Genomic DNA, 22,923 nt, shown 5'->3' with positions numbered 1-22,923 from the left:
TGGCCTGTGCTCATATAATAAAATGTGCTGTTCAACTGCACCATTTGAGACATGCTACAGATTTTAAACAATAAACATAACTGAACCATAGAGAAAGTGACATGCACACTGACTGATGTGCATTTGTCTGGTACATATCACAACATCAGGACAGACTAGGGATTGATTCCTTGTTCCCCTGAACCCACAGAGAAGACATAGTAAAGCCAAAATCTGTTGGATCTGTGAGCTTTTCTTATTGGGGTTGCTGACCCAGTGAAGTTTCACACCTGTTGGTTGACAGTTGGTGAATTAGATTTTGTTACATTTATTGTAACAGTAAAATACTGAGTGTGCTCAGTGTATCAATATTTTGATCCATTTGACACAGGCACCTGGCAGAAGAGGAGAGGTCCAGTGTTTATCACAAGGCTTTCTCTTCAAATCTATTGTACTGTAGAACAGCTTCAAGAGGGTAGAACGGAATGATACTTTCAATTAAGAAGTTAAATTAAAAAGAGTTCATTTTAAAAAAAGTGAATAAATAGTAAGCACTCAAAGCTTTAAAACAATTTCTATTAGGCTGGAGTATAGAAATAAGCATAGCAAAATCAGAGTAGAGTCATGTGTGTGATTTGCTTGATAAGGATCTACATAAAATCATGCTTCCCAGGATGGATACAGTTTAGTTGAAAGTTGCACAACTTGAAAATAAGGTTGGCCTACTCAGCAACACTTGATAGGGAGAAAGTTAGATGGAACAGCTTCCTGAGGGTGGAGCTACTCAAGGGATCATGTGTGGCCATGGCCAGACAAGGTAGGAAGATATAGTTTATGGAGCTGGACTCATGCTTAATACCTTCTTTGATACTAATAATGGGAACAAACAAAAGAGGATCATTACAGGTATCTGCAAGGCAGTGAGCAACTAGTGGTTACATATTTGGGAAACCATAGAGGTAATAAGAAAAATTGTGGAGTATTCTACAGTCAGATAGTTATACAGTCACAGTGCCATACAGAATGGAAACAGACTCTCCTGTCCAACTTGTCTATGTCAACCAAATTTCCCAAACAAAACTAGACCCACTTGCCTGGATTTGCCCCATATCCCTCTAAACCTTCCCTATTCACGTACTGTCCAAATGTCTTTTAATTGTAACTGTACCTGCATCCATCACTTCCGCTGGTAGGTCATTTTACACACGAACCACCCTCTGTGTGAAAAGGTTGCCCCTAGTTCTATTCATAAACATGATCCAGAGCCCCAAGTTAAGTCATTTCCTAAACATCAAAGTCTAAGCCATGGCAGAATGAATAGAGAACAAGACTCCAAAGGTCAAGTTTCATGGAAGAAACTATGATGAAATTAGAGTTCAATGTTCCAGAAAGAGATTTCAGTGAATTAAGTTTAGATTAAGGACCAGAATCTCCAAGGTTGTAATATCTGGATTACTCCCAATGCAAAATATTGGACCAGACAGACAATCATTCGGATTGGTAATGTTTTAGGATGATGAGAGAGTGAAGGTTTCAGATTCCTGGGATATTGGGACCACTTTTGGGACTAGGACAGCTGTACACATGGGGGAAAAAAAGGGCTTGGAGAAAATTTTTAAAACTAGGTAGAATGGGAACAGTTACCCAGATAACAGGATGGTACATAAAATGCTTGTAGCATTAGATAAACCTAATGTGTCAGAAATACAAATATAATTCAAAGGATACAATACAATCACTATTACAGAGATCTGACTGCAAACTTAGCATGATTGGGAGCTAGAAATATCCAGGCTATAGGATCTTTAGAAAGGAAACGGAGATTGGGAATAAAGGAGCAATGATATTAGTAAAAAGTACTATTAAGACATAGTGAAAATAAAAGATTCCATTTAGGGTAATGAGTTTATACATAAAGATTTTGACTGACCTTAATACTTTGGGGCTTATGAGAAAGTCCAGGAATTGTTGTCCAGCAGATATTTCCCAGTCCAACATGTGCTATTGTCTGGCCACTGGATGAATTCATTTAACAGCATCAACTGTCCAATTAAACAACAAACCAATTAGAATTAACCTGAATTAAATAACAATGGGTAAGGTTAATGAACAGCAAAGAATCACAACATTTTTCAGACTTGTCAACATATCTCCTGCCAATGGTGCTGCATTCAGCAACTTTAATTACAGAGGTCTGGGAAACATGCAACAAAAACACATGGTTATAATCAGAGATTTTAATTTTCTTACAGACTGGAAGGAACAGAAGAGTTCAAGTAGAGTCATAGCCAATAATTAGACAATTAATTACAACAATATATTGAGGAAAGCTTTCTAGAATAATAGCTGGGATTTTAGTGTCCTGCCGGTGGGCTGCTGGGGGAGCGCAGCCCATAAATCTCTCTTTGGAACCTATCTCCTGCACTCTCACTGGCCAATGCATCCACAATTTTACAGTGCTGCCCACACTGTGCCCCTACATGAGGTCCCTACAAGACCAACTATTCGACACTGCCAACCCTCAATATTGAGGTTGGTGAGAGCAGAGGAATACCTGGCAGTACACCCTGCTCTAGCCTCAGGAGACATGGTAGGGGCGAATGCCGTTTCCTCTTGGTTCTCCTACCCAACCTCATTCCACTTCTCCATCCAGGTAGCTGCATCCCTCTCTCCATCCCACCCCTGGGTCTTACCTCAGTCTGGGGACTGCTTGCAGCACTAGCCACTGCTGAGAATGCAGAGCTGCTGGTCAATCAGACTAGCTAGCTAGGCCCTGAGGTGGGACTTGAGCACCAGAGAGGGACTGAAGTCCCACCTTCAGCCAATTAACACATTCCTCTTACCATTAAAAGGATGTTGGTTAGCTGTGATTGATAGGGATGCATTTCAAGTTGGCGTTTTGGGTGATGGGGTGAGAAACCTCACCATGTGAAAATGCCAGATGTACTTTACAATCAACAAGGAAACAGTCCATTCATGTAAAATCATTATCAGAATTAGCTCACAATCTGAGGACATCATGGGAATAGGGACTAGTGAAAGAAAAGGCTGAAAGACCTGGACGACTTTTTAGCCAAAGGAATGTTTCTGTCAGATGGTCTATCTTTGCTTTCTCCTGAGATTCCTACCATCGCAGATGCCAGTTTCCAGCCAATTCAATTTGCTTCACATGGTATGAAGAAACAGCTGAGTGCATTGGATACAGAAAAGGCTTTGGGCCCTGACAACATTCTAGCTGAAGTGCTGAAGATTTGTGCTGTAGCGACTTTGCTTTAAACGAGCTGTTCAAGCATAACACTGGTATCTCCTGAAAAAGTGGAAAAACTGCCCTGGGAATGTCCTGTCCACAATATGCAGGATACTTTCAACATGATCAACAATCACCCCATGAGCAAACTGATAGAAGGTGTCATCATTGCAATGAAGTGGCACATATTCTCCCCCTCCCCTTCCTAGACCTTTCTGTTTCTATCTCAGGCGCTCCTCCCTCCCCTTCCTAGACCTTTCTGTTTCTATCTCAGGCGACCGAATCAACACGGACATCTACTACAAACCAACCGACTCCCACAGCTACCTGGACTACACCTCCTCCCATCCTGCCCCCTGTAAAAACGCCATCCCATTCTCCCAATTCCTTCGTCTCCGCCGCATCTGCTCCCAGGAGGACCAGTTCAAAATACGTACAACACAGATGGCCTCCTTCTTCAAGGACCGCAATTTCCCCCCCGACGTGGTCGACGGTGCCCTCCACCGCATCTCCTCCACTTCCCGCTCCTCCGCCCTTGAGCCCCGCCCCTCCAACTGCCACCAGGACAGAACCCCACTGGTCCTCACCTACCACCCCACCAATCTCCATGTACTGCGCATCATCCACCGTCACTTCCGCCACCTCCAAACAGACCCCAGCACCAAGGATATATTTCCCTCTCCTCCCCTATCAGCTTTCCGTAGAGACCACTCCCTCTGCGACTCCCTTGTCAGATCCACACCCCCCACCGACCCAACCTCCACTCCCGGCACCTTCCCTTGCAACCGCAGGAGGTGCAACACTTGCGCCCACACCTCCCCCCTCACTTCTCTCCAAGGCCCCAAAGGAAACTTCCATATCCGCCACAGATTCACCTGCACCTCCACCCACATCATCTACTGCATCCGCTGCAGCCGGTGTGGCCTCCTCTATATTGGGGAGACAGGCCGCCTACTTGCGGAGCGATTCAGAGAGCACCTCTGGGCCACCCGGACGAACCAACCCAACCACCCTGTAGCACAGCATTTCAACTCCCCCTCCCACTCCACCGAGGATATGCAGGTCATTGGACTCATCCACCGCCAAACCACAACAACGCGACGGACGGAGGAGGAGCGTCTTATCTTCCGACTGGGAACCCTCCAACCACAGGGGATGAACTTGGACTTCACCAGTTTCTTCATCCCCCCTCCCCCCACCTTGTCTCAGCCGGATCCCTCCAGCCCGGCACCGCCTTCCTGACCTGCAGTCTTCTTCTTGACCTCTCCGCCTCCATCCTACTCCGACCTATCACCCTCACCTTGACCTCTTTCCACCTATCACATTTCCAACGCCCCTCCTCCAAGTCCCTCCTCCCTACCTTTTATCTTCTCCTGCTGAACACTCTCTGCTCATTCCTGAAGAAGGGCCTGTGCCCGAAACGTCGAATCTCCTGTTCCCTGGATGCTGCCTGACCTGCTGTGCTGTTCCAGCAATAAAGTTTCAACCATATTCACCAATAACCTACTTACTGATAGATGCTGAGTTTGGTTTCTGACACAGCCACTTGACTTCAGATCCTGTCATAACCATGGCACATAAAAAAGCTGCATTCCTGAGCTGAGGTAAGAGAGACGCTGTTGATGTCAAGACGGCATTTGACTTAGTTATACTAGGAGTTATATTACAATTGAGTAATCGTGAATTAAACAGTGATTATTGCCCCGAAACCCCAATCCAAACTCTTGACACCTGCTCCAACTGCCAATGGATCCCAAGCAGTATCAGATACTATTCACCTCTCCTCAAATCAGCAAACTGGACTCCAGCCCCACATTGCATTCCCTGCGATGGAAAACCCTGCACATGACTGAACTGCACAACACCCTTGGATTGCACTACCCCACCAACGTGACTCGTTTTCTCACACTCCTTTATCGGGAAAACTCCTGCACTTTAAATGCAATTTGGAAATCCCTCTCCCATCTTACTTTGGGCACCATTCCTTCTGAAGGATATCTTGGCTTTGAAGGGAGTACAACATACATGTACCTGCATTTCAGAGGTTAAAGTTATGAGGAAAGATTGTATAAATCTGGTCTGTTTTGTCTAGAAGTTAGAAGGTAAGGAGGTGATCTGATCAAAGTCTTAAAGATATTAACAGGAAAAGACAGCGTGGATAACCACAAACTAGTCCCACTGGTTAGAGATTCTAGAACTAAGGGGTATAGTTTGAGAATTAGGGCTATGTCAGGAAGCATCTTTACATATAAAGGGTGTTGGAGGTTGGAACTCTCTTCCAAATACAGAAGTGGATGCTAGATCAGTTGTTAATTTTAAACCTGAGATAGATAGTTTTTATTAAGCAAAGGTATTATTAGAGAATATAGACTACAAGCAGGTATATGAAGTTAGGCCACAGATCAGCCATGATCTCAATGAATGGCAGAACAGGCTTAAAGGGCCGAAAGGCCTACTCCTGTTCACATGATCCTATGTTCTAGATCAGATAATCCAATATCTGCTATACTCTCTCTCTCCATCCTTCAATACTCGATCTTGTGTGTTTTAGGTTAAACACTTTCAGCATGTCTATCAGCTGCCGATGGATGGAAACAGCACAGCAAAGCAATCAGAAAGATATGGGATTCTGTTCTTTCCAGTTGTCCAACATCTTGATAAATACTCCATCCTCTACTCAGAGCTCAGCTTCAGGATAAAATCCATGACAAAGTTTCACTCACCTTTCATCAGAACTGCAAACAATTGGGGATGTAACAGATTTTAGAGGCAGCACAACAGGAGGAAAGGGAAAGTCTATGATAGGGTGCAAAGCAGGAGAGATTCAATGACAAAAAGAATGATGATATGATATAAAAGGGAATGTAAAGGAACAAGTAGTAGATCTAGACAAGGTGCAAGATTCATTAACAGAATCAACACAACACTGACAGGGAGCTCTGGAAGCTCCAGCTCGCATGGTAGAACATTGAAGTGCTGATGCAAGGGCACTTTGCACAGGGACAGGCACCCACCTCACACACTGAACTAGCTGCTTGCTCAATTAGCACCTAGCTCACAGCATCCAATCCTTACTGTGTCATGGCAGTTAGCGAGGTCACACATCAGGCAGCTTTCCTTGTTGGTCGACAGCCCTCAGTCTAGCAATCTTGCTGTTTGTTAGTAAGCTACATTAATTGCATACCTGCACTCTGAGCCAGCAGCTCACATTGGCAAACACACATTGCATGTGCAGCAAGCAAGCAGCCATATCTGAAAGTCTTAGAGGAGTAGTTCTCATGCAAGTCCATGGTAATATCTCAATTGAGAGATCCCGGCACAGTCAGGAGTAGCCCATTAATTTATCACTGTCGGGCATCCAATCAAGGAGACCTTGGTAAGGGTGTTGATGCCACTGCAATTCATGGGTGGGTATCAGTGGCTCCATAGTTATCAGTCCAGGTCAGGACAATGTGCAGACAGCAGTTAGAGGTCCAGGCCCATCTTGCCTGGGACTGTTCACATAGGTTACTCAAGTGGATGGGCTATGGTCAGCCTGTCAGATCCATCCACAGAAACTAAAGGAGAAGGGAATTTGTGGAGAGTGCAAGGGTGACCACTGCAATGGGAAGGAGCTTCAGGAACTATTCATCGGGATGGGGCTGCACGCTATGGCAAGTGGAGAGGACAATTGTGAAGCAATAGTTGGGGGGTGGGGTGGCGCAAGAGAATCTTCAAGAGAGGGATATTAAAGCATAGATGGAAAAGGACTTATGCAGGATCAGGTTCCTCCATTGTCGGGAACCCCTGGTATTGGTGGTGGGGGTGTGAATCAGTGTATGAGCATGCCAGCATGGTCACTTCATAAGGCATGGGCAGGGGTGGAGTGGGGTAACGCATACAGATATAGGCTTATATAGACAGGTTTGGTGGGGACCTGGAGAGGTGGGAAGCCTGTGGGATTTACAAGACCATCTATCAGGAAGAGGATTTGGGTGCTCGGGGTCTCATTGACAAATTGAGGTAGTGACCTTACTGTCTCCTTTCATAATGCTGCAAATCAAAATGGGGAAGAAAGTGGCTACAATTACACTTGGAGCTGATGGGGTGAGCAATTCAATCTGTGAGGAAGGGGGAATCAAAAACCCACTGATGTGAGGGGGAGGAATATTACACACAGACAAATGCACTGCACATGACAGATACCTGCTGGGTCCCCAATCCTTGGCCATTCCTAATGAATGGCTCAGCTTTTTGTGTTGCACCTCCACGCTCCTGATATCACTGACCAACTCACTCACATCAACACTTTCAGAAACAGAGGCCACAAAAAAAATACAGAAGTCATACCAAGATGGTCAAAAGGTGCCAGCAGTACCCACAGTCCTGTACACACCTTGTTCCTCTTGCTGCAGCAGGTTCTCAGCACAGACATCCAGCCATGGTAACTTTCAGCCGGGGCATTATGGCCTCATGCTGTAACAGTGACATTTTGGCTAGACAAAGATACTTACAAAGTATAATGTGTTTTCATCCATGCCATCTCCAAAATGCCTTCAACAAGTTTTCTTCTTACCCTCCTCCCACTACATCTTTGTTACTCCCTAATCTGCAGCTGAAGTAGAGAGAGACTTTTAACAGAGGCAACTCTTGACTGGGATTTTGATCAGGAAACACCAGGGGCAGTTGTATCTCGATGAAACAGACATTCTTGTCAGCTGCCCGACTCAGCTGTTCCAATACAGTTACAACACTGGCATCTACCCAACACTGTGGAAAATTGCCCAGGTATGCCCTCTACACACAAAAAAAAGAACAAATCCAATCCAGCCAATTACTGCCCCATCAGTCTACTCTTGATCAACTGTAAAGTGATAGAAGGTGTTGTCAAGCAGCACCTGCTCAGTGACACCCAGTTTGGGTTCTGTTTAGGGTCACTCAGCTCCTGACTTCATCACAGCCTTGATTCAAACATGGACGAAACAGTTGAATTCCAGAGGTGAGGTGAGAGTAACATCCCTTGACATCAAGGCTGCATTTGACCGAGTGTGGCATCAAGGAGCCTGAGCAAATTGGGATCAGTGGGTACTGGGGAAAACTCTCTGCTGGTTGGATCATACCTGGCATGTAGGAAGATGGTCATGGTTGTTGGAGGTCAGTTATCCCAGCTCCAGGATATCTCTGCAGAAGGTCCTCAAGATACTGTCTGAGGCCCAGACATTTTCAGCTGCTTCAGCATTGACCTTCACTCCATCATAAGGTCAGAAATGAAGATATTCACTGATGACTGTACAATATTTAGCACCATTTGTGACTCCTCAAATGCTGAAGCAGTTCACTTACAAATGCAGCAAGATCTGAACAATATCCAGGTTTCGGTTGACAAGATGGCAATGGCCATCTCCAACCAGGGGGAATCTAATTGTCATCCTTTGGCATTCAATGTATCACCGTTACGGAATCCCCCACTATCAACACGTTGGGAGTTAACATTGATCTGGATTAATAAATTGAACTGGACAAGTCATAGAATTACAACAGCTATAAGAGCAGGAACCCTTACTTCCTAATTCCCCAAAGACTGTCCATCATCTACAAGGCACAAGTCAGAATTGTGATGGGATCATGCCCCTTGCCTGGATGGGTGCAGTTCCAACAACACTCAAGAAGCTTAACACCATCCAGGACAAAGCAGCCAATTTGACTGGCACCACATCTACAAACATCCACTCTCTCCACCACAAATGCTCAGGAGCAGCAGTGTGTGCCACTTACAAGATGTACAGCAGAAATTCACCAAAGATCTTTAGACAGCACCTTCTAAACCCATTTGGAAGGACAAGGGCAGTAGATACATAGCAACACTACTACCTACAAGTTCCTCTCCAAACCACTCACCATCCTGAGTTGAAAATATATTGTTGTTCTTCAGAGTCGCTGGGTCAAAATCCTGGAACTCCCTCCCTCATCCATGTGTGGCTCCACCTGCGGCACATGGAGTCCAGCAGTTCAAGAAGGCAGCTCATCACCACCTTCACAAGGGCAACTAGGGATGGTCAATAAATGCTGGCCCTGTGAGCGACATCTACATCCCATAAGTAATTTTTTAAACAATTCCTATTGTTGGAGGAGATTCAAGTACACTGGAGACTTCTGAGAGGACCCTGTTGTTCCTCCTGCAGGGTGGTGGGAGCTGGGCACAGTAGCAAAGATAGAGTGAGTGTGAGGAAGCAGAGAAAAGAATGTAGAACTTACAGCGAAGACCTTACAGCACTACTGGACATTCTAGTAGACTGTTGGAGACCACACAGATTCAGATGGCAACCTTGGACCAGGCTGCCACGGTCTGGTAGCTTGATCCCCTCTGTTGGGCCTCCAGAAGAGGATGGCCATCCTCAGCACCACTCCATTCATAAGGACCAGAACCAGGACATGCCAGGTTCCTATCAGAGAACCACAATTCCATTTTTCCCTTGTCCAAAATCTGCCCCCTGTATGTACCTCATCAACCTGGGCAGTTTCAGAATGGCAGTGCTTATCCAGGTGCTGTTAGGCATTTGAAAGATGGCACAAAGATGGGTCATTACTTTTAGCGGATATCCGCTGGCTGGTGAGTTGTTCTGGCAACGGTGTATGGTAAAAAGGGGCTGAAATTGAATGTGAGGAATGCCATAGGGGCACAGTAGCTCTGCCCATTCTTGTAGCAGAAATCTCTCCAAAAAACTTGCGAAAATCAGACTTAGCCAAAAAAAGAGAAAGATTCAGCCTTTTAATTAGTTTATGAACACAAGTTGAAAAGAGTAGTAAAGTAATTAAGGCAATTTTTAAAAGCAAAATGTGTATGCAACTATGTTTCTATATTTCAATAGTGGCTGAGAAACATCTTAAAACGTCCCAGAGAGATAATGAAAAAGCAGGCAGACATAAAAGCTGAAACCAGACCATTTTAACCTGGAGACATGATGTTAGTGCTGTTACAAGGATGAGTGGCTAAAATCTCAGTCCAATGGCCCATACTGATTAATAAAGTGGATTGATGTAATTAATTGATATTTTGTTGACACTCCAGACCAGAGGGAAAAGCAACGGCATTGTCTTGGCAATGTGCTAAAGTGACACTACAAGCAGAATGGGGACAGATAAACATGGATCTCACAGGATTAGATTCCCTACAGTATGGAAATAGGCCCTTCAGCCCAAACAGTCCACACTGACCCTCCAAAGAGTAACCCACCCAGACCCATTTCCCTCTGACTAACGCACTTAACACTATGGACAATTTAGCATGGCCAATTCACCTAACCTGCACATCTTTGGACTGTGGGAGGAAACCGGAGCACCCGGAGGAAACCCACGCAGACACGGGGAGAATGTGCAAACTCCACACAGACAGTTACCTGAGGCTGGAATTGAACCTGGAACCTTGGTGCTGTGAGGCAGCAGTGCAAAGATGAAACAAAAGGGACAGTGAAGATAGAGTCAAAGCAAGGCCTGGATAATTCATAAATCAAACCTTCTGTCATCTGGTTAACTAACAACAAAATGTTGGGGAAATTAGAACTTTTTACCCTTGATCACAAATGAAAATCTTAAACAATGTCATTTACATGGTATGAGGGGAAATCTGGTAACAGTTAATTGGGTAAATAAACTAGAAGGTATGTCAGTAAATGACAGTGACAAACGTTTAAAGAAGCAAATGAAACTGATCAAGGAAAATACATTCCATTGTAAAACAAAAAAACTCAACAAGACCCATTCGAGGGAATGAAGGATTAAAAGAAGAGACATACAATATTGCAAAAAACGGTAGTCTGGGAAATGGGAATATTTAAGAAATAAGCAAAGGACCACCAAAAAGCATAATGAATAGAATATGGAGAGTAAACGAATGAGCAATATAAAAATACACTGTAAGAGCTTTTATAAGTATATTAAAAGGAAGGGACTAGCCAAAGTAAATGTTAATCCTTTAGAAGCAGAGACCAGGGAATTATCACACAGACGAAGAAACGGCAGAGATATTGAACAAATATTCTATAGAACATAGAAGAATACAGCGATGTTGTGCCGATCCAAGCCCACCTAACCTACACTAGCCCACTATCCTCCATATGCCTATCCAATGCCCGCTTAAATGCCCATAATGAGGGAGAGTCCACCACTGCTACTGGCAGGGCATTCCATGAACTCACGACTCGCTGAGTAAAGAACCTACCCCTAATATGTGTCCTATACCTACCCCTCCTTAATTTAAAGCTATGCCCCCTTGTAATAGCTGACTCCATACGTGGAAAAAGATTCTCACTGTCAACCCTATCTAAACCCCTAATCATCTTGTACACCTCTATCAAGTCACCCCTAAACCTTCTTTTCTCCAATGAAAACAACCCCAAGTGCCTCAGCCTTTCCTCAAACGATCTTTCTACAATACCAGGCAACATCCTGGTAAACCTCCTCTGCACCTGTTCCAGTGCCTCCACATCCTTCCTATAGTATGGCGACCAAAACTGCACACAATACTCCAGATGTGGCCACACCAGAGTCTTATACAACTGCAACATGACCTCAGGACTCCGGAACTCAATTCCGCTACCAATAAAAGCCAGTACGCCATATACCTTCTTCACCGTACTATTTACCTGGGTGGCAACTTTCAAAGGTAGACTGTGTCTACCTTCACAAGTTTTATACTAAAATTAGCTGGTTTCCTAGAGGCTAAAATGAATGAGGGAGTAAAGGAAATATCAGCAGAGAAAAAGGGTTGGAGAAATTAAAAAATTAAAATCTGACCAATTTCCAGGACCAAATGGCCTTCATGTTTGGGTTTTAAAACTTACAGTGCATAGACAGTGGGTGTAATGGCTATACTTATCCAATAGCTTTGAGAATACCTCATTCAGACTGGAAGTTGGCAAATGCTTCATCGCTTTTCATATAAATAGAGAAAGAGAGAAAACAATGAAATGCAGCTCAGTTAGCCGAGCATCATTCTTTGAAAAAGTGCTAGAATCTATCCTTAGGGAAGTCTTAAAAATGGACTTGGAAAACATAGCATGATTAGAACAAGTCAATATGGTTTTACTAAAGGGATCTCTTATTTGACAAAATTATTAGAGATTTTTCAGGATCTAATTAATAGGGTAGATAAGGGGGAACAATAGAAATCATATAGTTGGACTTCCAAAAGAATTTGATAAGGTGCCAAATAAATAGGTAATGGGAAAGTTCAGTGGTCTTGGAGTAAAAGGTAATATATTAGCATAGAATATAGAACAATACAACACAGGAACAGGCCCTTTGACCCTCGATGTTGTGCCAAATAAACTAATTCCTTCTGTCTGCCCTTGGTCCATATTCCTCCAATCCTTGCATATGCTTATCAAAAAGTCTCTGAAATGTCCCTATCATATTTGCCTCCATCACCTTCCTGGCAGCATGTTCCAGACTCCTACCACTATCTGTGCTAAAAGAACTTGCCCCTTACATCTCCTTTGAAATTTTCCCTCTCACCTTAAATGCATGTCCCCTTAGTTTTAGATATGTCAGATCTGGGAAAAAGATTCTGACCATCAACTTTATCTATGCACCTCATAATTTTATAGACAATCTGTCAAGTCTTCCCTCAGCCTCCATGCCTCCAGAAAATACCATCTAATCCAGGCACCTCTTCTAAACCTCTTCTGCACCCTCTCCAAAGCCTCCACATCCTTCCTGTAATGTGATAACCAGAATTGAAAGCAATATTCCAAGTGTGGCCTCATCAAAGTCTTATAAAGCTGCAAAGGGACATCCTGACTCTTGTACTCAGTTCCCTGACCAATAAAGGCAAGCAAGCCATTGGTATTCTTTACCTTCTTATTCATTTGTGTGGCCACTTTCAGGAAGCTATGGACTTGAACCTCAAGATCTCTCTGTACATCAATGCTGTTCAAAATCCTGCCATTAACCATACACTTTCTCTTAACATTTGATCTTTCAAAGTGCAGCACCTTGCATTTACACGGTTTGAACTCTATCTGCCATTTCTCCACCATAGCTGTAAATGATCTATATCCTGCTGTATCCTTTGACAACCTTCTACACTATCCACAACTCCACCGATCTTTGTATCTTCTGCCAACTTACTAACCCATCCATCTACATTTTCATCCAAGTCATTTATAAGTATTACTAACAGCAGAGGACCCCATAGGATCCCTGCGGAATACTACTAGTCATGGATCACAAGCTTGAAAAACACCCTTCCACCAATACCCTCTGCCTTCTATGGGCGAGCCAATTCTGAATCTATGCGGCCAAGACACCATGCATTCCATGTATCTTAATCTTCTGGATGAGTCTACCATGAGCCTACCAAGGAATCTTGTCAAAAGCCTGACTAAAATCCAAGTAGACAACATCCACTGCTCTACCCTCATCAATCATTTTTGTCACCTCCTCGAAAAATTCAATCAAGTTAATAAGACATGATCTGCCCTGCACTAAGCCATGCTGACTGTCCCTAATTAGGCCATGCTTTTCTTTAGATAGAAGATCAGTTAATGGATGGAAAGCAGATGTAGTTGCTGTCCAAATCAACTGTTCAGTTTTCAGCTTCTGGAGAACAGCAAAGCAATAAAGTACACTTTGAAAAAAAATCAAGATGCATATATTTTGAACACAAATTGTTAAAACATGTTCTGTATATCTTTCAGAGATTTTCAGTAATATCATAAAGCTTCTATAAATGAGCATACACAGAACATTAAAATACATCAACCCAACCTTGTACTAAAAGAAATCAGCTGACATTAGTAAACATGATAAAAGAGAACATATAAAATTACATGTTATCAGTTGGCAAATGTGGGAATTTATATTGGTCATTTAAGTGGTTTCAAAGTTCTAGGTAGCACAGAACAAAATACAAATATTATAATATTTCTAGGTACAGTAGCTTCAGAAACAGTAGTTCCATCAGTAATCAATCATTTGTAGATATTAAACAATGTGTATTAGTTTGAAAGATTGTACAGCAAAATAAATGTGAAGAACAGAAAATGTCTTGAATATTTTTATATCAACTTTAAAACTAATCTTTTTTTTATTGTGAAGACATTGCATGTAATTTGATGATTGACAACATGGTTTCAATATTACTACAGTCACAAGGTAATATTATTCAATGTAAGGATAAGAAATGACAATGATAGAAAGTTATATAGACCCTGTTTTTATTTTATGGGTACTTGTGTATACATTCCTTATGCAATAACTTGAGATTCCTGTCTACCATCATGAAGGCTAGGCTTAATACTTCTATAAAACCAATGGTGAAGGAAATACCAAACAAGCATGTTAAACATTCACTTTAAGGATTTATTGCATAATTCAGGTTCATAATAATAAACAGATTGAAAATAGATTAAGAAAGGATGATTTTTTAAAAAAACTCTATTAAAAGGAAATACTTGTACTTTATGGCTAGGTCATAAATTATCCATTAAAAAATTGAGCTAGTAATATAATCAGAATCAAATAATTTATTTGAATGCAATTATTCCTTTGTTTCCATTTTTATAAAATTTTTGTCAGTTCAATTATGCTTACAAAAGTTGTCACATCATTTCAATTAGTTTAAATCTCCAGCTAAGATTTTTTCAGGATGACGACTGCAAAGAAATAAAAAAAAACACTGAATGTTCATAAACAGATGAAATTGAATCAAACTACCAAACACCGAACATACACCCTCCATCCTTCACTGCATTTTGTTTAAAGCAGCAAGACCTAGAACGCACACTAAGTGCTGGAAACTTCCTGATTAGGTGCATGATTGGGTGAGGCCACATTCTGGCCATCTACAGAGAGCACAGCCACCTTTGGACACAACCTATACTGTAGATAGCACAAAAACCTGCTCTGCTGCATGTATCTTACAGCAGCAGGCCGCTGAGTTGACAATCAATAGTATTTACTCACTTGTATATAGTGCCTCCCATACACATGAATATTCCAAGGTAAAGAGGAGAAAAGATGCGCAGGCATCTTACGTGGAAAGGCTAAGCAAGTTAACTGAAGAGGTGGGTTTTAAGAAAGTTTTTAAATTGAGGTAGCACTTAGAGAAGAAGAGAAGATGTTTTAGGGAGTGGGTTCAAGATGACTGTAAAATGTTCCTAGCATTACAGCAGAGTCGATGTAAGAAGCCACCGTTAAGTGACCAGATAACATGGGGACCAACATAAGGCTTAAGAAGATTGCAAATTTACAACAGGGTGAGGCCTTGAAGAGATAAACAGGGGAGGATGAGAATTTTAAGCAAAGTGGACATTAAATAAATTGAATTTAGAGCTGACAATGGCATGGATAAGCATTCTGGTGATATTAGTGGGCCAGAGATAACAATGTCAGAGCGGCAAAAATAAATAGTGGTGTTGATGAAAACAAAATGGAGTTTGAGCTCCGTAGTGGGTCAAGCAGAATGCTGAGGTTGTAAAAAACTAATTTAACATCTACAAGCAACCATCAAGAGGCCAGAGTCATTGGCAATGATGCTGAGTCTTTGACAGCAATCAAAAAATAATGGCCTCTGTTGTGTCATTGTTCAACAGAAGGGAAGTCTGAATCATCTAAACATGAAATGAAAACAGAAATTGCTGGAGAAACTCAGCAGGTCTGGCAGCAGCTGTGGAGAGAGAACCAGAGTAAAGTTTCAAGTCCCTCATTCCTCTTCTTCAAAACTGAAAAGGACTGGAAAGTTGTGGTCTTTATGCTGTTTTCAGAGGGAGGAGAAGCGAATGGAACAGATTGTGAGTGACCAAAGCAAAAGACAAGAATGTGCTAATTGTGATAAAGAAGCATTAGAAATGTAAATGTAAAATATATGTAAATGATAGTTGTGAAAATGAGAAAATGGGTCCACTGTACTAACAGCATTCTTTGTCAAGAAACATATTTTCTTCCTTTCAGGTGGTAAGGAAGAAAAGCTCCAAAAACTCAAAGTTACCGACATCTGGCCTTTTACCTGCATTTGGTTTGTACATTAAGAACTACCAATGTGGCATTAGTTACCTTAATTTCTCTGTCTAACCCCACCCATTCTAACCTATATCCCTCTGAACTGACAGCACTCTGTGCTCTCAGATCCAACCCTTACTTTGTAATTAGGCCAAGGATGGTGTTGTTATAGTCTGGCAGACTGACCTCTATATTGCAAAGGCTGAGTGCCAGCTCTCAGCCACCTCCTCCTATTTGTCCTGGAACCATGACCCAACCATTGGTCATCATTCGTTACCAATCTCATCTCATCTGGCGTTCTTCTCCCCCCACCTCCAACTCAGTACAGCTGCTTCTACCTTCTTTCAAAAATCCACAAACAGGTCTGCCTGGGCACACCCATTGTTTCTGCCTGCCCCTGCCCTACAGAACATATCATTTCCTACTGTGACCTTTTCTCCTCTTGTCCAGTCTCTTCCCATTACATTTTTGATTCTTCTGATGCTTTATGTCAGTTTCAGAAGTTCCAGTTTGCGATCTCCAGCTGCCTTCTCTTTACCACGGACATGCAAGCCCTTTACACATCCACTCCCCACCAGGATGGTCTCAGGGCTCTTCACTTCTTCCTGGAAAAAAGGCCTGCTCTGTCCCCACCCAGCACCACCCTCCTCTGCCTGGACAGCTGTCCTCACTCTGAACAAGTTCTTTCACTTCTCTCACTTTCTCCAGATCAAAGGTGTGGCCAAAGGTATCTGCATGGGCCCCATGCCTGTCTCTTTGTGGGGTGTGTGGAATATTCTTTGTTTCAGTCCTACTTGGGCCCCCATCCACAACTCTTTCTGTGGTACATTGATGACATCATCGGTGCTGCTTCCCTCTCTTATTCAGAACTGGAAAACTTTATCAATTTCACTTTCGGCTCCTCCCTTCCTCTGTCCGATATCTCTTTTTCCATTTCTGAGGATAGGCTAGCCACCAATATCCACTATAAATCCACCGACTTCCACAGTTACCTTGACTATACCTCACACGCCGCTTCCTGTAAAGACTATCTCATTCTCACAATTTCTCTGTCTCTATCACATTTATTTGCATCATTTATCCTCAGAAATGTCCATATTTATCCTCAACCAAGAATTCTCTGCTATTGTGGTTAACAGGGCCCTTCGCCGTGTTCAACCCATCTCCTGTACACTGCCCTCATCACTTCCCTTCCCTCCCACAACAATGATAGGGTCTCCCTAGTCCTTCAATTATGCTTACAAATGTTGTTGTGAATGTTGTCACAATCATTTCGTTTAATTTAAATCTCCAGCTAAGATTTATTCAAGGTAATGATGACTGCAAAAAAAAAACACTAAATGTTCATAAACAGATGAAATTGAATCAAACTACCAAACACCGAATAGGTACCCTCCGTCCTTCAATGCATTTTGTTTAAAGCACTAAGTGCTGGAAACTTCCCGATTAGGTGCATGATTGGGTGAGGCTACGTTCTGGCCAACTACAGGGAGCACAGACACCTTTGGACACAACCTATATTGTAGATAGCACAAAAACCTGCTCTGCTGCATGTATCTTAGACCAGCAGGCCTATGAGCTGGCAATCAATAGTATTTACTCACTTGTATATAGTGCCTCCCATACACATGAATATTCCAAGGTAAAGCGGAGAAAAGATGCACAGGCATCTTATCTGGAAAGGCTAAGCAAGTTGACTGAAGATGTAAGTTTTAAGAAAGTTTTTAAATTGAGGTAGTTGTTGGAGAAGAAGAAAAGATGTTTCAGGAAGTGGGTTCAAAATGTTTGTAAAATGTTCTGAGCATTACAGGACAGTGAATGTAAGAAGCCACAGTTAAATGACCAGATAGCATGGGGACCAACATAAGGCTTAAGAAGATTGCAAATTTACAACTGGGTGAGGCCTTAGAGAGATAAACAAGGAGGATGAGAATTTTAAATTCGATCCACTGTGGGACAGGGAGCCAGGGTAAGTCAAAAATTGTAATGGTAATTGGGGCTTATTGTAGAATAACGAAGTAATTCAGCATTTTTAAAATTGTATAGGTCACAGGTCGGAAGACAATTAAAGTGAATTTTACATAAGTTGAATTTAGAGCTGACGATGGCATTGATAAACATTCTGGTGACATTAGCGGGCCAGAGATAACAATGTCAGAGAGGTAAAAATAGGCATCAATATCCATTATAAGCCCATCGACTTCCACAGTTAGTTCGACTATATGTCCTCACACCCTGCTTCCTGTAAAGACTCTACTCCATTCTCCCAGCCTTCATCACATCTATTCTGATGATGCCACCTTCCAGGGGGCCCCAGAAATGTCTACTTTTATCTTCAACCAAGAATTTTCTGCTACTGTGATTGACAGGGCACTTAGCTGTGTTCAACCCATCTCCTGTTCACACCCCTCACCACTGTCCTTCCTTTCCACAACAATGATAGGGTCTCCCTGGTCCTCACCTATCATCCTACTAGTCCTGTGTCCAAAGGATTGTAAGCCACCATTTCTGTCACCTCCAGCGGGATATCACAACAAACATATATTCCCCTCCCCTCCCTTGTCAGGGTTCCGCCTAAAGACTTGAACCCTAATCTAGTGCAGCATACCCTCTGTACTGTGTTGAAGTGCACTTCAACACAGTACAGAGAGTATGCTGCACTATCAGAGATGCCATACTTTGGATCAACTGGTAAACTAACAAATTTATCCTCTTAGCTGGGTTTAAATTATCCCAATGCATTACTCAAAGCAGAGCAGGGAAGTAATTCCAATATCTGTCAACCAATACCTATTAAACAAAAGAATATTTGGTTACTAATCTCATTGTAGTTTGTAGAAATTTGCTAACTGCAAACTGGTTGCTTCATATCCTTACAATAATGACCACATTGAACAAGAGTTCAATGTGGACTTAAAACAGTTTATTTTTCTCCCTCTCCATAGATATTGCCAGGCTTGCTGACTTTTTGCAGCACTTCATGTTTTTATCTCAGATCTCCATCTTCTGAAGTACTTTGTTTATATCAAAAAGTATTTTGTTGGTTGTTAAAAACTTTGGAATGTCCAGAGGATATAAAATATTCTACACCAATGTTCATTATTTAGTTTCCTCGAGTGTAATTTAAACATTTAGTGACTGTTGTTGCACTTCACATATCAGAAAGGAAAAACCAGCTTAATTTGCACCCAGCACATCCATTTTTCATATACAAGCAAAAAACAAGCAATTACAATACAAAGAAAGGTACAACTAACTTAACTCAGTTATTGCAATCAGAGTTACTTTTCTGAAAATAGAGATAGTTAGTACACTATTGGATAACTTAAACTAATGATTAAGTTTGTGTCTTCATGTAAACTGTTAACAGAATAATATGTGCTAAACATGCAGCATGAATACCAATTTTATAAATCTTTTAGAAAGTAGCTTCAGTAATTTGTGATAGTTACAGAAAATGCTGGTGAAGATCAGCAGGTTTTGCAACATCTTTGGAGAGAGGAACAGAGTTAACCTTTCAAATCCAATGTGTCTTATTCAGAAGAAACTCTTTCTCCACAGAAACTGTCAGACCTGCTGAGTTTCACCAGCATCTTCTGTTTTTCTATTTCTGATCTCCAGCATCCAGAGTATTTTGTTTTTATTTCTGTAACTTAATATGAACACATATATGAATTGGAGTCAGGAATATGCCAATCAGCCCTCAAATCTGCTCCACCATTTGATAACATCTTGGCTGATCTGACTAAGGACTACACCTTCCTGCCTACCTTAATTCCTTTAACTCCCTTGTCATGTGACAATCTATCCTATCCATCCTTAAAGTTATACATTGATTTTTCCTACACTGCTCTCTAGGGAAGAGAATTCCACAGATTAAAGATATTCTGAGAAAATAATTTTGGAATGAATGGCAGTAATATTTCAGCAAAACCTCAGTTTTGGTACAAATGCATAAATCTATCCACAAGATCAATACCAGTAACCACATACTGGCAGAGTAAACAGTAGGCAATCCAGAGATATATCTCTGAGTTGTAAGTTTTTCAAAGGTTACATGGAAAGATTTTACTGCATTTGTAATCTTATAATTCCAAACTGTTTGAAATCATTATGTTTTACAATTTGCTTATCAGATCAACAGATCCATGTCAGATGCCATATCACTTCTCCCTAGAACATCTTGACACCAAGAACAGCTATGTAACAATCCTACTCATTGACTACAGTTCAGCCTTCAACACTATTATCCCCTCGAGATTGAATACTAAACTTAGTTATCTCGGACTAAGCCCCACTCTCTGCAACTGGATCCTCTGTTTCCTGACCCACAGGCCACAATCAGTGAAGACTGGGGACAATATTTCAGCCTCACTAACACTCAGCACTGGAGCCCCCCAGGAGTGCTTACTCAGCCATACTGTACTCACTGTATATCCTTGACTGCGTTGCCAAATACCAGACTAATGCCATTTATAATTTTGCTGATGACACAAATCGGTCAGTCGAATCTCAGATGGCAACGAAACAGACTACAGATGGGAGTTGGAAGACCTGGAAAAATGGTGCACTGAGAACAACCTAGCTCTCAATTCCGGGAAAACCAAGGAACTCATTATTGACTTTCGGCGGGATGTTACTCATGCCCCCCTACACATTAACAGCACAGAGGTGGAACGAGTTGAGAGTGTCAAGCTCCTGGGAGTGGTCATCCACAACAAGCTTTCTCGGACTCTTCATTTAGACATATTAGTTACAAAAGCCCAACAATGTCTCTTCTTCCTCAGACCGCACAACGATCACAAGGCTGGGGAACCTTCCAGCTGGGGAACACTTTAGTGGTTCGAGACATTCAGCCTCAAACCTTCGGGTGACCATTCTCCAACGCAGACTTCAGGACAAGCAACAACATAAAGTGGCTGAGCAGAGGCTGATAGCCAAGTTCAGTATGCATGGGGATGGCCTCAACTGTGATCTTGGGTTCATGTCATACTACAGGTGACCCCACTGCAATACACACACTCTTTCTCACACACTCCTCCATACTCATACACTCACGCACACCATCTCTCATGCATATGCTCTCTCTCTCATACACACACACACGTGCACACCCCCCCCTCCCCCCGCACTCACACCCACGCATGAACCTTTTCACAGGCCTGTACCTGATCACACTCACACACATACTTGACCAAGCTTGCACACATACTCGTTCACATGCCAACACTCACTGTGACTCTCCTGCATATGCACACACATAAGTTTATGGGGTGAGTTTGTTTTTGCAGACTTACTTTTTATTTTGCTCAAAGTTCATGTAAGATTCTGTAAGTCCCACTTTAGAAATAGAACCAGTCTGACTCAATATTGGGACAGACAGACTTTAACCTCACACCTTTAATGCACTGTCAGAACTGAGATGGCAATTATTGTTAGAAAAGCTGAACCTATCTTGAGAATGTTACTTAAAAGGAGTTCTGGGATTTACATATTAAAGCACCGAAACTAGCATATCCCATTCTAAAAGGTAAAAGACTTAATCTAAGTTTCTTTAACATACCATTATAGTTCCATGACACTGTAACCCTTTTGCGATAAATTCTGTGCCTTATGATCCTGTTCCACAACCACCTCAAAAGTTAGTGTTTCCAAATAAACCTATTGGACTATTACTTGGTGTTGTGTGATTCCTAACTTTGTCGATCCCAGTCCAACACCAGCACGTCCAAATCATATTAAAGCAGTCCACTTGTTTGGCAACCCCTCCATCTGAAACATCACCTTCCTCTACTGTGTGTACCATTTACAAAATGTACAGTAACAGTACCTTCTAAATCCACAGCCTCTACCCCTGAGTAAGAAAGGTCAGCAGGCAGATGGGAACACCACCACCTGTGAGTTCCCCTCCAAATCACATTTTCCAACTTAAAAATAGATTACCTTTCTTTTATCATTGTTAGTCACAATTCTAGAAATCTACACTTAACAACACTGTAGAAGTATCTTCACCACATTGAATGCAGAGAGATAAAGACAGAAAGAAAATAAATAAGCATTAGCATCGTTTATGACCTCCCAAAGCATTTCCGAATTAGTGAACTAGTTTTAAAATGTTAGGTAGGGAAACATTGCAGCCACAAGATTTCAGAAATAGCAATTTGAAAAAAAAAATGACCAGATAAATTGCTTTGGTGTTCAAATAGATCTATGGGATTTTGCCAGCGAACAGATGGTAGGGGACACAGATTAGTGCTTTCATGCAAACATGGCACCCCACCTCTATTTTGTGATCTGTTCTTGTTGGTCAACACAATGCTGTTTGTGTGCAAACTGGCTGCTTTTGCGACAACAGTTTCCAAAGTTATTAGCTATAAAATGCCTGGAGGTTGTGAACGGTGCTACAGGAATGAAAGTCTCTCATTCAATGACAAGACGCAACTTGTCACCGTCTGTCCGACAGATAACAATAGAGGCGAACATTTCTAACATTATAAAAGGGAAACCCTGCGGATGCTGGAAATGTGAAACACCAAGAGAGCTGCAGAAACCCAGCAGGACTGACAGAATCTGTGAAGAGAGGAACGGAGTTAATGTTTCCGTCTATTGCGGCTCCTCTTCAGAACTGTATGTATGTGCACAGACTTGACTGCGATAAGTCACTAATTCTGGAACACAATCAAGTTAGAGCAATAACAACCTCCGCCTTCTCGCACACC

At 42.1% G+C, this 22,923-nt stretch overlaps 1 protein-coding gene across 1 annotated transcript in view; it reads right to left on the bottom strand.

Annotated features, from left to right (window-relative positions):
• Window positions 1-1,938: 1,938 nt before the first annotated feature.
• Window positions 1,939-22,923, bottom strand: part of LOC122549026 (transcription factor E2F5-like) — a 77,997-nt gene continuing 57,012 nt past the window's right edge. Inside the window, exon 9 of the mRNA XM_087986504.1 lies at window positions 1,939-2,021. Within this exon, the coding sequence (XP_087842630.1) occupies window positions 2,005-2,021 (17 nt within the window). The 3' untranslated portion in view covers window positions 1,939-2,004. The remainder of the gene's footprint in view (window positions 2,022-22,923) is intronic.

This window comes from Chiloscyllium plagiosum, unplaced genomic scaffold (assembly GCF_037043375.1).
Source record: "Chiloscyllium plagiosum isolate Xiang-an unplaced genomic scaffold, Cpla_swu_hap1 HiC_scaffold_4, whole genome shotgun sequence".
Lineage (NCBI taxonomy): Eukaryota > Metazoa > Chordata > Chondrichthyes > Orectolobiformes > Hemiscylliidae > Chiloscyllium > Chiloscyllium plagiosum.
The sequence above is the reverse complement of the archived record's forward strand: the minus strand, read 5'-3'. Positions and strand labels throughout refer to the sequence as shown.